Consider the following 17,926-nt stretch of genomic DNA (forward strand, 5'->3'; position numbering starts at 1 on the left):
TTTAAAAAAATCATCATAATCAATGTGGCTAAAATTTGATTATTTGGCAAATTTTGCAAAAATTTTTGTTGTTTTTTCTGTGTCGCCTTTCGCAAAAACATGTGTGTAAATAAAATATTAACAAAACTTTTCTGTTTCGGTTTTTTTTTTTTAACTTTTTTTTTAATTAAAAAAAAATTTTTGTTTTTTGTTTTTTTTTTTTTGGCTAGTTGTTGCATGTTAATTTGAAATTTGTGTTTGCGGCTCGTGGGAGCTGCACAAGTTTTGTCAAATTTGGACAAATTTTGTGCAGTTTTAAGTAAATTTTTCTTGCAATGCGAAATGTTGTTATTTGCTTCATCTTTATTTGGAATTTTCAACTTTATTTTTACCATTTTTTTCGCAGTTGTGGCTGCTCTAAGAGTTAAAACATGCCACAAGGCTGCAAGCAGATGAGTTAATCAGAACTCACCAAAAAATGTGTACAAAAGATATTTTGTATCTTCGCTTGTTCCTCGGCAAATCTTGAATATCTGTACCAATGGCTGTGTCTGTTTGTTAAATTTTTTTTTGAAACAAAACTTGAGTGTTTTGTGAAATGTATTATTTTTGGAAATTTCTTGTATAGTTTTAAAACCAATTTTTCGTTTTGTTTTAGCAAAATTTTGAAACATATTTGGCCTGATTGATTTGTAGTATATAAAATGTTTTTAGTAATATTTTCGTTTTTTATATTTTTTATTATAATTTTTTGTAATAGTTATTTCTGATTACTTGACAAGTTTTGACAAGTATCTCGACTATTTTCTGTTGTCACTAGTGTCTCTTTTTTTCCAACTCAAACGCAGCACCTTTGCCTTTGTGATGCGGTTGGTTAAATTTGGGTTTGCTTAAAAACGAACCAAATATACCATTTTTCAAATGTGCTCTTGGGGGGAGGGAGCGCAAGGCATTGTTGGGGGCGGTTATGGTAGGAGGAGGCTGTGGGTACTGGGCCAGGTTGGGCTTTATAGGTAAACAGTAGGTAAATACACACAATTAGATGTACGCATTAGACAAATATATATGTTATATATATAGATTGGACCGGGGGGACTTAAAGGAAGGGTGTGTGTGCGCAGGTGTGTATGTTTGTGGGTTTTTGTCTGTGTGTGTGTATGTGTGAGTGTGTGCATGTGAAAGACATTTGGATTGATACTTAACATTTCGCAGGTAACAGCTGTTGGTTGTGGTCTTGTTTATTGGTGGTGACAGGATCGGGCACAGGAACACCTGGTTAGCTGGTTACCAGTGATTGGATACTAGAATACAGGACACTGATGCGGGGGACTTGGAGTAATGAATGATTAGGAGTTGCGTTTTTCGGATGGGGTTTGTATATTATACGTATTAGTAATTGTTGTTCCTCTATTGTTTGTAAACAAGGGGATACTTATATTAAGTGAAAAAAATGACTCTTCATCTAATGTGCTTGCTCTCACGGTGTTTATGTTAACTTATTTAAAAGTATGTAGGAGGATGTGTTACGATCGCAGCTTCTCCACCCAATCTAAACACAAACTTGAATTTTGGCACACAAAAATTGGGAAAATTAATTGAATTCTGTTTTTGTGTGGCAAAACTAACGCAATTATATCGACAGACTTTCGCTCTAAAATACATTTTTATATATTTCGCGGCATGTTAGAGATATACAAAGATAATGAGATAGAGAGAGATACAAAATGTGTGTGTATGTGTATGTGGTGGATGTGTTTGTGTGTGTATGTAATGATTGATGCTGATTGAATGCTATTTAATGCCATAGTGATGGATTCTTGGATAGATTATTATTATTATTAATTGACTGATTTATCAAATGCTTCATTGACCGGCTACCTGACATTTGAACAAATATATAGCGCATACTCGATTATTATTAGCATGCAACTTAGTTGTGGGACAGCTTTCGAGCTGGGTAAATGAAATATATTCGCGTTTTATGTGTAGGTTTTTATTATTACACTGTTATAATCAAAGAACTCCGGTACTGCAATTGCTTTCTTACATTCATATATCGAATTTGAACATATATATTTATATACCATATATGTGTGTTATTAATGTGGATGTGTGAATGTACTTATTTGCTTTCGGCATTGCTCTTACTTAAAACTATAAACTAACGAACACAGGTGCACTCATAAAGTATCCGGTTAACATTTTCCATGTATATATCTACAATTGTTTTTTATCATCTCTTACAAAATATCAAAAAAAAAGTATATATGTATTTAAAAAAACCAGGATTAGCCTAGATGTTAACAAATGTATATGATAAACTTTTAAGTAGTAATTACTATGTTGTATATTTTCTTATTTACTGTATGTCTATAAAATATCATATGAATGTGCGTATCCATATATATATATATATATATATATATATATATATATATGTGGGAGCGTGTGTGTGTGCTTACATATATAAATGGTATGCACTTCTCCTGGTTCCTTAGCTTAAGCCTAACATACATAATTAAATTATCATTTATGCTGCATTTCATATAAATGCATAACTTCGCAGTTGGTCGGTCGTTCGGTCGGTCGCTTTTTGATGTTCAACTTATTCTCATTCTTGTTTATGTATATATATGTATTAAACAAAAAAAAACTTTAGCTTGGCCTTAATCTGTGTATAAAAAGCTATAAAGGCTACGATTTGCACAATTGATTCCATTTGTGCCTAGGCTTACCTAAGTCTATGTATTTATTTAGCTGTATTTTGTTTAAATTGTATTTTATTAAAGCCATTTGAAGAATTCACTACCGGCACCTTTGTAATTTCATTTCTATTTTTTTTACTCTTCTATGTTTAGATTAATAATATGAAACTTGAGACAAAAAAAAAAAAACACTTTTGAAAAATTGATGAGAAGAGCGAAGCTCGGCCCCACGTGCTACTTATATGTGTGTGTGCGTGTATAATATGTATGTGTGTAAAAGGAGACGAATGCACATATACTTATGTGGAGTATATCTATCTATATATAGAACGATAACTGGAGCATAGCTTAGAGCACCTCCCGCTTACCAGCACAAATTCTGTTTCTATATCTAGATCTGTTTCTGATTCTGATTAAGTTTTTATTGATTTGCTTAAACTACAAAAGGCAACTAAGTGTTACTAGCCTAGAATGTAATTATTTTGCTCTGCATATAAACGTGTATTTTGGTTATTCAGAGTTGCATGAATCTTAATGAAATGCATTCCATTTTCAAACACTAACATTGCATGTCTACAGTTAACAGCTAGACTAGGCTCTGGGCTCTCTGGAGACTCAACCCAAATCTACTATATGTATAGGTTTGCAGGAAACCATGAATATCCCAGATATGTATGTGCCTTTTGTTGTACAAACATACATACGTGCAGAAGCGCCGTTGTGTGTGTGTGTGTGTGTGTGTGTGTGTGTGTGTGTGTGTGTGTGTGTGTGTGTGTGTGTGTGTGTGTGTGTGTGTGTGTGTGTGTGTGTGTGTGTGTGTGTGTGTGTGTGTGTGTGTGTGTGTGTGTGTGTGTGTGTGTGTGTGTGTGTGTGTGTGTGTGTGTGTGTGTGTGTGTGTGTGTGTGTGTGTGTGTGTGTGTGTGTGTGTGTGTGTGTGTGTGTGTGTGTGTGTGTGTGTGTGTGTGTGTGTGTGTGTGTGTGTGTGTGTGTGTGTGTGTGTGTGTGTGTGTGTGTGTGTGTGTATGCAAGTATAAATGTTGCTTTAATTTGATTAAGATTACAGTCATTTGCAAATGTGTATCGCGCATTTTCATATAATAGACAAACTTAACAAAGGTTTCATCTAATCTGTAGTTACTATGCGAATAGCCCTTAGCCAGGAGTGATTGCAGTTGCAGTTTTCAGTTGCAGTTGCGGTTGCTGTTGCGCAGTTGCAGTTGCCTTTTGTTACACACCCCACATTTTAGCAGCTGCTTCAAAAGTTCACATTGCCCTGGTGATAGTCAAAGTACATGAAACCCTATGAGGAGGAGTGATGGTTTAGCTGCTGATGGTAATATGTGCTGGCGGCTTGTTGCCCGGTCGGCTCCTGCTTCGGCTGTTTCAGATTGCGATGGTATATACTCTTGTGGTTGCGCAAACTGTTCAGGGAGCTGTAGACCCGCTTGCAGATATTACACACCGGCTCCTTGGTGGGCCGCATGTGCACGTTCTGTATGTGCCGCTTGAGCCGGGTGAGGGAGCTCAGATTCTTGTTGCACGGATTGCAGCGAAAATCATCGCCGCCGCTGGAGGCGTTCAGGCTGCCGCCGGATGTGTTCAGTTGCGAGTTGCTCAGCGAGCTGTTGGCGCTGTTGCCGCTGGTCGAGGCCGAAGCGTTGGCCGTGGCTGCCATATTGGCCATCACCGCGGCGAACATTTGCTGCTGCGCTGTTGTTGGTGTGTTCGCAGCGGGCGGACTGCAGCCGAGAATACCGTTGCTTGACTGACTGCCGCTTCCTGCATTGCTCAATTGGTGCTGTTGTTGCTGGTGCTGCTGCTGCTGTTGTGGGTGCTGCTGCTGCTGCTGCTGCTGCTGCTGTTGTTGCTGCTGCTGTTGCTGTTGTTGAGGCAGCGAGGGTGTAAGTATGCCGCCGTTGCTGCCGCTGCCGCTGCCCGTGCTGCCAGCGCTGATATTGTTGCAATTCGCTGCGAATGTGGAGAGATTAAGCCCACAGATGCCCGAAGCGTTTGTGATGGCTATTGATGTTGTTGTTGTTGGCGTTGTAGTTGTTTGAGTTGTTGTTATTGTTGGGGTTTTTATTGTTGTTGAGTTACGGTTGTATGTTTGTTCAGAGTAGAAGTTGTTGTTGCAATTGTTGTTGTTGTTGTTTGTTGTTGTAGAAGTTGTAGCATTTGTCGTCAGTTGACCTGACGACAAAGTAGGGAAGAAAGTCAGAAAACGTCGCATTAGCCCAAGGACAACGAGTTTTAATTTGTTTTTGATTGATCGAATTTTGTAGTTGGTTGGCTTTTTTTTTATTAGGATTTTGATATTTTTTTAGTTGAGGATTTTATCGAAAAATTATCATTAATAATTCGCAAGCATTTTTTTCATCAAATATAATATATATATTTTTTTGTTGTGATTTGTTTTGTTTCATTCAAATATATGCATATTGCAATTCTAGATTGCCGCTCACATACTCTAACGTTTTTTCTGTTATTAACTTTTAATTTAACTTTGGATTTATTTGATATCTATGGTAAATTACAATTTGGTAAGTGGCCTACGTACAAAAAAAAAATGTATTTTTCATTTCTTTTGTTTTTTATTTTTTTTTTTTTTGTTGCTGTTTTTGATTTTGATTTATTTACTGTTTTTGCATCAGATGAAATTGGGGGTCAGAGTTGAGGAGGTTCTCAGGAGGAGAGATCAAGTCACGTTGTTATATAAGTAGTATATATTGTGAATAAATAAGAGAATTTTGTATTAACAAGTAGACAAATTTATTTCCCTTCTGATTGTTCGTGCATGGCTGTCGTCGACGTTTCAATAGCTGACTATAGACCTGATCCTGTCGTGATCCGATCTAAACTATACTGCGGTTGGCTGCAGATCGAAGCTAATCACGTTTTTAGCTGAAGATTTCTGCCAGCTTCGAGCTACAGTTACCGTTACAGTTATAGTTACAGTCAATCACAAATGTGTGCTTAATTTTTTCTCTTTAATTTTGACCTGGACTCTATTTGATACTCTTTTGTTTTTTAATTGAAATTTTGTTTTTTTTTTTTGTTTTCCTTCTTTGTTTTGTTATAGTATTTTTAGAACGCTTGTTTGTTACTGTTGGGATTAATATTGTATTGTATGTAATTTCGTTGTTGTTATTGTTGTTGTACTCGTTACCGTTGTGTGGCGGAGTGTGTGGCAATATACAGAGAGAGGGGGAGTAGAGGAAATCAAACGTAAAAAGGTACAGAGCCGTGTGTGTGTTGATAGACTTTCATTTTATTTTTTCAGTGTACGTTTTTAGTTGTCTGTGTGCGTGTTTGTGTTTGTATTTGTATCTATATGTGTGTGTGTATGTGTGTGTGTAGGTTAAACACCATCACCATAATAATTCTTTCTGCAGTTTGCTGTTGTTGTTGCTGTTGAGTTTAGTTTCTTGTATTTGTGGTGTATATTTACATGTATTGCGTGTGTGTAGTTGTGTGTATGTGATTGTGTGTCACTTAAATAAAGGACTAAAAATAAACCATTTCCAAATTCGTTTCATCATCTCATTATCATCGTCTCTTCATCATGTTTATCAGTTTCGACGGCGAGGCCATTTGAAAATTTTTAATTAGCAATTTTTTTCATATATTAATTTAAGTATTTGTCCATAAAAAGTTGTTGTTTACATTCATTTCGAAATGTTTAGGTATTATTTTTTTATTTTATTTTTGGGCATGGGGACTGAGTATTTTTTTATGTTTTGTTTGGATTTTGGGAAATTTTTGTTGGTTCCTCATTTGCGTTTCATAATATTTAATATATAAAGTGATGCGAATTATGGCTCAGTAATAATACAACAAATGGGTGTTTCTCTTATCGTAATTGCACATCGAATTTGATTTAGAATTTTTACAACTTAAACAAATGTAAGGTAAAAATTGTCCAATTTTTTTTTAATTGATGCACAACTGAATTTATATTTCATGTCAAATTTGATAGTTGCCTTTTTAACGGGAACTAGATGAATTTAATGTATTCGATTTTCATTCAAACAAACTCACACACATACACATATACATATGTGCGTGAGTGTGTGTGAGAATGTTTGTTTGTAGGGAAGGGGACTAACCCTTGGATTTCGCCAAGAATGATTTCATGGTGTAAATTGGTGTGGGTGTTGTGCAACCTCTTTGTTCGTTGGGTACAGGGTATAGTTAATTATAGCTATCGATAGTTATCGATTTTGCGATTATTCTTTCTGAAGTTGCCAATATGTGTGTGTGTGCTTAAAACTTAACTTACAAAAATAATGTACAGTATTGCTTAAAAGTTTTTCACCAATTAATTAAACTTAAAATTAGGTAATTTCGCAACTAAATCAAACTAAATACTAAGCCCTTGTGTATTTATTTCGCATGTATGTGTGTGTATTTGCGTGTATCTGTGTGTGTGTGCGTGAAAAAGAACAGCGACAATTAACATATTTAGGGAGCGTAATTTAAAGCGTTTTATCATCAATTATATACGTGAAGCTTTCGACCTTTTACTGTTAACTGTTTGTATATGTATTTGTATTTGCATTTGTAAATGTATTTGTATTTGTTTTGAATTCGTGTAAACCCTTAATATTTGCCTGTGTTTGTATGTGTGTGTGTACGCATGTCTCCATTGCAGACAAGAAGAGCACACGTGGAGTAAAGCACAATTAACATGAGTAAAATATTTATAATTGTTACTGTAAATAAACTACTTAATTTAATTGTAATTGTAATGGTAGCCTTTTTGTAATTGTATTTGTAATTGTAATTGTAATTGTAATTGTAATTGTAATTGTAATAGTAATTGTATTTGTGATTGTATATGTAGTTGTATTTGTTATTGTTGTTGTGTATTGATAAAATCGAGCATCTCTCAGGGTTTTAAACAGTTTTCTAATTGTACTCTTTGATTTTCTCTAACATCATTTTGTTGGTAATGTGGTATTTTGTAAATACTGTTAGTATTATTGGAAAGTAAATAGGTACATATAGCATTAGTTATCATTTAGGTTAGTTTCTTAGCTGTTACAGCTGTTTGTGGCGTATGTATGTGTGTGTGTGTGTGTGTATGTGTGTAAGTGGGTGGTAGGTATGCAGATGTACTTATGTATGTATTAGTAGTGATCTCGAGCGCCTGGTGCTGCTGTTTTTTTTGCTGCTTTTTTCAGTTTCAGCTTTGACTTTTTTGCTTTCTTTTTCGTTAAAGTTTGAGTTTCGGATTGTTAAGGCTGTGTGGACCTTGGCTCTCGCAATCGCTAATAAACGTTACACTTTAAGGATATACTTTGTATTAATTTAGTATTTTTTTTTTTTTTGTGTTTTTATACTTAATCGAAGTGCGTGCGTGTGCGGTTTTGTGTTTCTTGGGGGCGGGACCAATACCATTGTGTGTTTGTGTGTTGTTTTTTTTTTCTTTGTTTTTGAGTTATTATTGTTGTCTGCTCGACTATAATATGATTCACTATTTCAACGTAGTGTATTGTTTGTGTGTGTGCGTATGAGTGTGTTTTGGTGTGCGTATGTGCGTATGCGTACTTTTTGTGTGTTGTAAAGTATATAGGCTTTCCTTTATGCGCATACATACAAACAAACAAGCATGCAAACACAAACACACAAGCATGTTTGAGTATGCGTGTGTGTGCGTGTATGATGTACACGATCGCCTGATGTCGGATGTAGGTATATATGTATACAAATGCCAATTGTTGTGCAGCTTTGATTCGATTCTATGCATTTTTCTTCACATTTCTGTTTCTGTTTTCAAATAAGCATTCGATTTGCCAATTAAATAATTAGCCAATGGAGCCTACCTCAGTTGTTTGCTGCTGCCCCTATTTTGGGGTTGGGGTTTTGTTGGGAAAGTGTGCGCTTTTTTTTTAAATTATCTAATTTGGGGAAACCACGGCACAATGCGTTGCCAACTATTGATGTACATACATATAAATGAGGCATGACTTATGCGCATACTATGCTATGCTAGGGTAAATGCCTGACCAATTATTGATATTTATACATACAGATACATCGGGCATAATGTATGTACATACTATCGTTTATGTTTGCCTAATTTACGTTCAGGACGGGACGGATGATCGGGATATATATAGACGCTAAAGTACATCAAGGGGGAAGAGATGATATGTAAGCATATGTATCGCATATACATGTATATACATACACACATTTTGATGAATATATGTACATATACGTATGTAGATAAATATGTGCGCGCGTGTTATGCTGTCTGAATGTGCAAATAAAATGATATGCGTTTAGCTTTTGTTTCATATTCGAGAATAATTTTGCTCATTAGTTTGGCAGCCGTATTTGAATTAAATGGAATTGGAAATGAAAATAATTTGAAGTAATTAAAAAAAACAATTCAAAAGAAAGACACATTAAAAACAACGGTGCAATTGATGTTTTAATATTTTTGTTTTTTTTTTTTGGTTTTTCATATTTTTAAGTTTTAGGTTTTTGAACGCAAATATATATAATTGAAGCTTTTCTTTTGCTTTTGCTGTTAATTGGGTCAGTTGGGATGTTGGGGAAAGTGGCAAGGGGAACATGGCTTGGAGAATTGGTATACTTAGTTTTAGACACAAGCACGACGACGTACAAAGTAAATAAAAAATTTCAATACATAATATATTTAAGTATATATTCGATCGATCTTATAATGCGTTGCATTTTACCGAAACAGAAGAGTTACATCAAATGAGGGTGGTTTGCATAATGTACTTGTTGTGGCTGTTATGTATACTATGAATTGACAAATAAGTTGTAAACAAATCAAAAGAACTCGACTGAACTGAACTGAACTGAACTAAACTTAAGAAAATTAAAGCAACAAAAGCAACTATTCCTTGACTTTCCATCTCTCTCTAGCTCTCTCTCTCTCTCTTACCAGGAGGCTGGCTAACAGTGCTGCCAACTGACGATAAAAACCTAAATAGACAACGCTGCTTGGCAACAGTGTTGTCAATGTAGTTGCAAAAAAGTTGCTAAGACCAGTGTTAATAGCTAATAGCTTAAAGAAAAAAGCTGAATTACTTTCCAAAAAATTTTAGTATTCATTTTAGCACACTGATTTAACGCGGAAATGAAAACATAAACGTGAACGGAAACGGGAACATGAATTGAAACATAAACAAACATAATTACTTCATTTGGCATATAAGTATACAATAAATAGATATAAGCGTAAATAGGTAATTGAACGCATTTGATAATTGTGTTTGATATGTATGCGTGTGGATATATGTGTGTGTGTATAGTATGCATGTAATTGGTTGCACATGTGCTGATGGTTTTTACTATGGCTTTTAAATACTAATACAAAATTAGCACACAAATCAACGAAACTGAAACGTTAAAATGAACGAACGAACAAATGTTTAAGAAACAAAACTATGGAAAATATATATTTAACATCATATTTTGTTAAAAGCTAGCTTCAATATTGATTCTAATTTAAACTCGGTTTCGGCTTAGAATTCGAATTGGACTGTTTACCGATTTCATAATACTTTAAATGTTCGGTATTTGTATAGCGGTGTGTATGCGAGAGAGAGAGAGAGAGACAGAGAGAGAGAGAGAGAGAGAGAGAGAGAGAGTCAGAGAGAATAGGAAAGATATTGAGAGCGATCGAATGCGGCATTATGACATATTGAGAGTATATAGTTGAATCTGATTGAACATGTGTGGACATGAAATAAGCCGAATGAACTTGAAATTTAACAAAAAAAACGCACTTCTCGCAATAGCAGAAAGCAGCCAAAACACTGAACCCAACAATCAAAAAACGTTTCCTATTGGAACCTTGCTAATAGGAAAGCGTGTTGCCCATTTGGATTGTTGCTTATTAGACACAGGCACATCCCAGTTTCAGTGTGTCCAATTCATAAATTATCAACACGAGCTGAGCTAAGTTCTTCTGTAGAAAACTCAAATAGTTGATTCTATGTTCATTCTTGGTTATGGAAAATCGCCATAAATACAAATTTTTTATTGAGTTTCACGTTATTAACAAAAAATGTTCTTCTTTTCTGTTCTGTTTTCTTTGGAATATATTACTCATAACAACTAAAAAAAAAACTTTAACTTTAAGTTATTTTTTTCATTTTTTTTACTTCTCCGATTTTCTTTAAGCAACTTTAAAAAGCATTTTCTTTAGAATATATTTTTTCTACCTACTAAAAAGCTATTTCAATTTAATTTTTTTTTTTTTCATTTTTTAATATCCGTTTTTTTTAGTAGAAAAAATTGTTTTATGGCAATTTTCTAAAATGCATGAACATCTTTTTTTTTAGTGTATCTGTTCATGTTCATGTTGGGGCAGGCCACAAAGCCGCAAAGCTTTTCCGAAACTGGTTTTAGTTGTAGCATGTGCTGAGGCACGCACACATTCTGTGTGTGCGAGGCAGGGTTGCAAATGGGGTGTGGCAAATTGTTGTGGCCTAACCTCAGAATAACAGCGGCAATTAAAATGTGCGCCACATATTCAAAACAGTCAATTTTGCTAAACACTTCTTCTCCTCAAAGTGCGTTCGTTAAGTTAATTAGATTAATGTATTCACACACACACGCACACACACACAGACACACACTAACATGATTGGGCAGAAAAAAGGAGTCTGTGGCAAGGATTGCTTGCAACGGTTTCACGTATCGTAATGTTGGGTTCAGTTTTTGCTGTTAGATGCTAACATGAATTTGGCTGGATTATTATTTTGATTTCGATTTCGGATAGCTAGCACATTGCTATGCATTATCATTATGTGATAATCATGAGCATCATTGGCGTCATCATCGACATCAGCTTGGCGGTTTGTTATACATATGCTAACTGATGTTCATTGCCTAAACTCAAAGCATTTGCTTTTTCGAATTGTTTATTTTGACGTGTATCGGAAATAAATGAAAACATTTACCATCGAAACAATCGAACAAGAAAGAAATTTATACACTTTTCTCATTGGACTTATTAAAGATGCAAACAGAACAAAAAAAAAAAAAAACTATTAGAAAATAAAAATTACCAAAAAAATGGAATGAAAACTGTTTTGTAACTATTTTGTATTTCAGCATTAATTTGTTTTAGCTTTTACGTGCTTGCAATTCTAAAATACCCCTTGACAAAGTTGGCTCAGCGACTGGAAGTCTTTATATATATATATATATATGTATATAGGGTACCTATTGCATTAGATACCCTGTGCCATCCGGCTGTACTGGGCCACCTTTGATGGGGACGTTAGTATCTTGGTTTACTTTTTGAAAAATTAAATCAAATATTGAATGACTGAAATAATTAGCGAATGAAATTATCAAATATTCGTGTGTAGGTAAATAAATCAAAAGTTAAATCAAACTGTATTTAACGCACATATATAGCCGATTTATATGCATGGTACGTAAAGTATGTAAGTATGTTTTCAAGTAAAACAAATGATACAGACACATTTCTTCAACGTTAAAATATTTGGATTTCGATTATTTCCTTTTTGTTTTTTTTTTTCTTTTTCATTGATATTAATTTATTTGGGTTTTCTTTTTGTTTTGTTGATATTTTATATATATATATATATATATATATATATATATATATATATATATATATATATATATGTATACATATGTATATGTATCTATATATATATATATATATATATATATTTTTTTTTTGATACATATATATATATATATATATATATATATATATTTTTCTTGGTATTTGCATTTGATGTAAAAAATGTAATAATGAGCTTTTGAGCGCAAATAGAGCGAAACAATAGAGCAAATAGAGAAATGTTCGGACTCACCTTGTGGAGAGACAGCAAGTTCGCCAGATTGTTGTAGCTGTGTGTTGAGACCTGGATATATGATCAAAAAAAATCAAGAAAAGAGTTTTTAGATATAAAAATGTAAGTGCATATATATGTGTGTGTGTGTCGCTGTGTGTCTTGCGTACAGTCAATAGAAATATTGCCTACATTTAGAAAATCGCCTTAAAAAATAAAACTTTTTAAAACTGTTACCAAGCTCTTGCTTTTTTTTTTTAAGTTCAATGTCAATGTTACTTTTGCTAAACTCGAACTTTAACTTAATTTTGGAAATTATTTCTGAATAAACTGAACGATTTTCAATTTATGTTTGGTTATTTCATGCAAATCTCTGACTTTTGCCAAACTCTAATTTTAACTTATTTTTTGGAAATAAGTTCTGAATATTTTGAAGAATTTACAATATATATTTGTTTTTGTTTTTTTTTTTATTTTTTTCTATAGAATCTCCATGACATTTGCTATGCTCAAGCAAATTATCCAGCTTAAACATTAACTAATTGTTTGCTATTTATTTTGGAATATTTTGAATAATTTGCCGTATATGTTTGGTTTTTTAAAGAATCTCGCAGGCTTTTGTCATACTCTATTATCACATCTAGCTTTAACTTTAGCTAATTTTTTGGAAATAATTTCGGAATATTTCAAACGATTTTCAATTGATGGCGATTATCTTAAGTAAAAAGAGTAAATCTTTGGAAATACGCACCAATCAAAGCTGAATGATCGAGATTGGTCATCGGAAAGTTGAATGCGGCGCCCGGAAACAGTTTGCTGTCGGCTGGCGACATGATGAACGGCTGTGCGGCATGATGGGCGGCTAGATTCTCGTTAATCTCATCATCGTTGCCGGAGCTGCAAGGGCAAGGATGTGGGGTATTAAATATTGCACGGAGACTGTGCTGTGGCAAGTTGTTGTAGTACCTTAGGGAGCCTTTGCCACCATCTCCGCTGCTGGAACGATTGGCGTCATGCTCGCCGGTCGAGTCGTTGCTGTGCTCGTCATTGACATTCGGGTTGGCGTTGTTGTTGGAGCAGACCAGCTCCATTGGCTCCGACTTGACGTCGTCGACACCGCGGGCCAACGGCGAGGGTGTCATACTGCCCAGTTTCTCGCTGATGGAGATGCCGTTCCCATTCCCATTTCCATTGCCGTTGCCGTTGGTGTTGCCATTGCCCGAGTTGCCAGCATTGCCGTTGCCAGTGGGTCGGTTACCTGCAAGCGGACGGATGAGATAATCAAAATCAATCAAGCTGCCCCTCCCCCCCCCCCCTCGCTTTGGGCTGGTGTGGCTACTCACGTTTCTCTTCCTTGAGCGGCGGCGTGTTGTTGTTGTTGTGGTGTTTGATCGTGCTGAAGTCGGCCGGCGTCAGCTGGGGCGAGGCGCTGCGCGTGTGCAGCTGCAAGTCCGGGCTGTTGTTATTGCTGCTGGCGGACAGGCCGTTATCGTTGGCGCTACGCAAACGCTTGAGCGCATGCGACGTCTCCTCGACGGAGGCGGCGGCGGCGGCGGCGCTGCTGTGATGCATCATGGCCATGCGCTTCAGCAGGTTGTTATTGATATGCGGCAGCTGAGGCGGCGGCGGCGGTGGTGGCGAACCGGCTCCCTGGCGGCTGAACAACGTTCCAGCCCCATCGTCTTGCAGCGCTCCATGATGTGCATGTGGATGTGTGTTCAGTGGCGTGCGTGCGCCGGCATTGGCCAGGTTCTGTATCTGTGCCAGGTGCTGTAAAGGTTAGACAGTTGCAATATCTGCCTGCCTTCCTGCCTGTTGTAACCAAACGTGTGTCTACTTACGCTGTGCGTGTCCTCGGCCTGTTGCTGTGTCAAACCGGAGACGCGCAGCACCTCAGCGGTCTTCAGGAAAGACTGCAGCGACTTCTGGTGCACGTTTACCTCGCCGTGGTATATGAATTCGACCAGCGAGTGCAGATCCATGAAATTGACATCTTGCAGCAATATGACCGGATGTTTGCAGGGTGTGCTCTGAAAAAAGACAACAATGCCGGGGCATTAGTCAACTCTGATGATTTACTTAAGCACTAAGCATGCTGTGAGCCAAACAAAGTTTCCCTCCTTAACGGCTCAACGGACTCCGTCGGTAACCTTCAACTATCTCGAAAATGTCAACGCTACCCACTCCCACAAGCGAATCACTTAAGCGAATCACTTAAGACTCGTTACTGTTACTGCCCTCCATATACTATATATATATATATATATATTTATAATATAATACTTGATAATTTTTTTTACTTAATTCAAACTCTAAAACAAGCTGGCAATTTAAACAATCCTTGAGTCAAGTTTTAATTCAATATTTTCAGTATCAAATATTCAGATTCAAGCACCAATTTAGTTCGAAAAAACTTGAATCAAGCTGTAACTGATGTTTTTCAGCCGAATTGCAAGACTAGATTAATTTGATTCAATATTTGCCGTCCTTTTGCACACGCATCGCTTGCAGCTGACCCCATTTCCCCTGCCCCAAACCAGTTGCAGGGCGAATGCCAACCACGTCGTTTTTATTCTTCGAGTCTGCAGTCTCCACTTTTATCTCTGTGTGTGTTCGCGTGTGTAAATTTCACTATATCATCAAGTGGCAACCCAACGAAATGCATCAAAATTAGGTCAAGTTACGGGATCTTTGTTATTATTTCGGTTGCGCTCACTGGGTCTACAAATACAGATGCAGATTCAGATTCAGACCCTGTCCCAGCCCCAGCCTCGTCTTCAGCCGCAGCTCCATGCCCGATCCCATGTTCATTTCTGTGGATGTGCATTGAGAGGCAGACAGAAAAAAAGACGGACAGACAGACAGTTGGTTGTCTTGTCTTGTCTCTGCGCCTTATTTACTCGAGCTTGCAATTTATTATCACATTCGCAGATGAAGTGATGTAAACGCGCATGCACATATGTACTTGCATGCATCTGTACACGCATGTACATGTATGTGCAAATATGCATGTACATATAATCTCGCACATACTCCGTGCCCACACGATTGTGTGTGTATGCGTGTGTGTGTGTGTACAGAGACGGGGCGAGAGGCAGGGACAGGGACGGGGACGCGGACAGGCGCAGCGGCAGATTGTGAAATTGAGGTCAAGACGGCAGCGATCAAGTGATCGTCACATCCAAAGAGTACCAATGTGCATGATTTTCGCCAAAAAAAAAAAAAAAAAAAAAAAAAAAAAACAAGAAGAAGAAATAACGTACAAAAAAGAAGTGGGGAAAATATAAGAAACAGGAACTGCAAAGGCGAGATTCGGCTAGATGAAGAGTTTGGAGGAGCACTGTGTCGCCAGTGCTGCACAACTGTCGGTGCCAAAAAGGGAGCTTTTATGCCGACCAGTGTTGCAAAACTCTGACCTACAGAAATTGCCTTTTCGATATGAAAAACAGAAACTGCAACGGCTACCGCTATTTGGCTAGAGAAAGTGGCTGGAAGACCACAGTGGTAATAGGGTCTGCTTGGAAAGGAACATAGCTTAAATAAATCACAATAAATCTAAATCACTTTCAAAATAGCAAGAAAAGCAAGCAGCTACAAATCTGAAGGGTTTTCGACAGTCGACCTCTGTAAATATTTGAATTTAGCTTTAGCAAAATTTAGCTTAGTTGGCAACCCTGTTACATCAAGTGTAAATTGTGAAAGTCCATGTTTGCAGCCGCACTCTGCTCAGTGGGCGTGTCCCGACACATCCGCAAATGCCTGTCGCGGACAGTCGCAGTTGCAGTCGCAGTCACAGTCGCAGTCACAGTGTCAGTGTCAGTTTGAACAGAAGCCAAAATGCTTTTAGAAGCGCTTAACTCGGACGCCCATTAGCCAGGCCCATTGGTTGGCGCCCGCTCGGACTGCTGGCAGTTGGTAGTTGTTGCCACTTCATATCTTGTTGTCTGTTTGAGCATGGGAGGCGGAGGGGAGAGGGGGGCTTTGCAGTTTTACACCTAATTAAAATAATGCGCTGCAGTTAATTAAATATTTATGCATAGGCACAAGGCGTGCACAATTGCGACGCCGAGAAGATCAAGCACAGAGAGCGCACCCAAAGTGTCGCCAGACCCGGACTCGGACTCGGGCTGGGCTGGACTCTGGCTTGCATGTCTGTTGCTGTTGTTGCATGTTTTTCAAATTGAATTTACAAACTTCGCTGCCTGCCTCTCGTATTGTTGCACTGCCAACAAAGTTTTGTATACTCTGTACTAATTTCTTGGTATATAATTATTTTAGCATTATTTCCCCTCTTTTCTCCTGCCCTGCTTGGCATTGTTGCAGTTGCAGTTGTTGTCTTTTTTTTTTTTGCTCTGCAGTTAGTTGGCCTTTTTACTAAATTAAATGCCGACATGCTGTTGTCTGCAATTGTGTTGGATCTTCATTATCATAGCCCACCCCCCCCCCCCCCCCCCCTTGTCCCTTGCTCTCACCGCCTGTAACTTTGCAATTTATTGGCCGGATACCTTGTAAAATGAGGCATCTGTAGTTGGACCCCGTGCCGTATACACAATATGCCAGGTACACAATGTGACGTATTGTCAAAAGTAAGCATTGCAACCATTTGCGACGCCAATGCCACTAAATGGCCAAAGAAATAATCCCCGACTCCCCCTCTTTTCTACTCTTTCCCAAATGTTAAAAGAGTATATTGGTTGTATGCTGTCCGGCTGCCCGTCTGTATGTAGTTTCGTTGGCATATCGAATCGGTCAAATTTACATCTTTCACACTTAAATTGCAATTAATTTCAGAGCTAGAGAATTGAAAGTTGGAATATATATTCCTCAGCATGACGTCAGTCAAATAGGTGACATCTTCCAAAGATCTTCCACAATTAAAGCGCAAGAAAGATCAAATAAAAAAAAAAAGACTAATCAGCTGCTCTGAAAGTCGGGACTTCCCAATAGATTTGATAGGTAGGCAATATATATTCCTTTAGTCACGCGTCAGACAAATTGTTGGAAAACTTGTAAGACTTTCAGCTAGGCCCCTGATGACATCCTGCAAAGCTCTTGCAAAATTAAAGCGCGAAAGTGATCAAATATGAAACGCACACTGATCAGCTCATCAGCTGTTGTCAATAGATTTGATGGGTAGCATTATAATAAATCTTATATGACACCAAGTGAGTATTGGGCAGTCGTTGCCGCCCGGCCGCAACATTTTTGCGTGTTTGCTCTCCTATTTTCCTGTTTTCAAAGTTCCTGCATTAAATAGTTGCTGTTATTTTTTTGCGTCTAAAATTTACAAAGCCAAGTTTTCTATCATGTTAACAAATCACGTCAAGAGCGAATATTTACGACCAACCAGCCAACAAAACTAAGAACTGAGAAGTTTGTAATTTATATAATTTCTGCTGCAATGGCAAAAAGCAGGCAACGGCA

The 17,926-nt window shown here is 37.2% G+C and overlaps 1 protein-coding gene across 6 annotated transcripts in view; it reads right to left on the reverse strand.

The window, feature by feature from the left end:
• br (broad-complex core protein) overlaps positions 1–17,926 on the reverse strand; it is a 110,864-nt gene that overhangs the window by 21,271 nt on the left and 71,667 nt on the right. For 3 of the 6 annotated variants that reach the window (XM_032433349.2, XM_032433350.2, XM_032433346.2), the window contains exons 4-8: positions 14,344–14,532; positions 13,846–14,272; positions 13,469–13,760; positions 13,254–13,399; positions 12,524–12,574 (exon numbers count right to left, since the gene is read on the reverse strand). In XM_032433349.2, coding sequence (XP_032289240.1) covers positions 12,524–12,574; positions 13,254–13,399; positions 13,469–13,760; positions 13,846–14,272; positions 14,344–14,532 — 1,105 coding nt within the window. Of the gene's footprint in view, positions 1–451; positions 3,543–3,604; positions 4,875–12,523; positions 12,575–13,253; positions 13,400–13,468; positions 13,761–13,845; positions 14,273–14,343; positions 14,533–17,926 lie in introns of those variants that run through there. The other 3 variants (XM_032433347.2, XM_032433348.2, XM_070210641.1) reach the window with 3 other exon arrangements.

This window comes from Drosophila virilis, chromosome X, assembly GCF_030788295.1.
Source record: "Drosophila virilis strain 15010-1051.87 chromosome X, Dvir_AGI_RSII-ME, whole genome shotgun sequence".
Lineage (NCBI taxonomy): Eukaryota > Metazoa > Arthropoda > Insecta > Diptera > Drosophilidae > Drosophila > Drosophila virilis.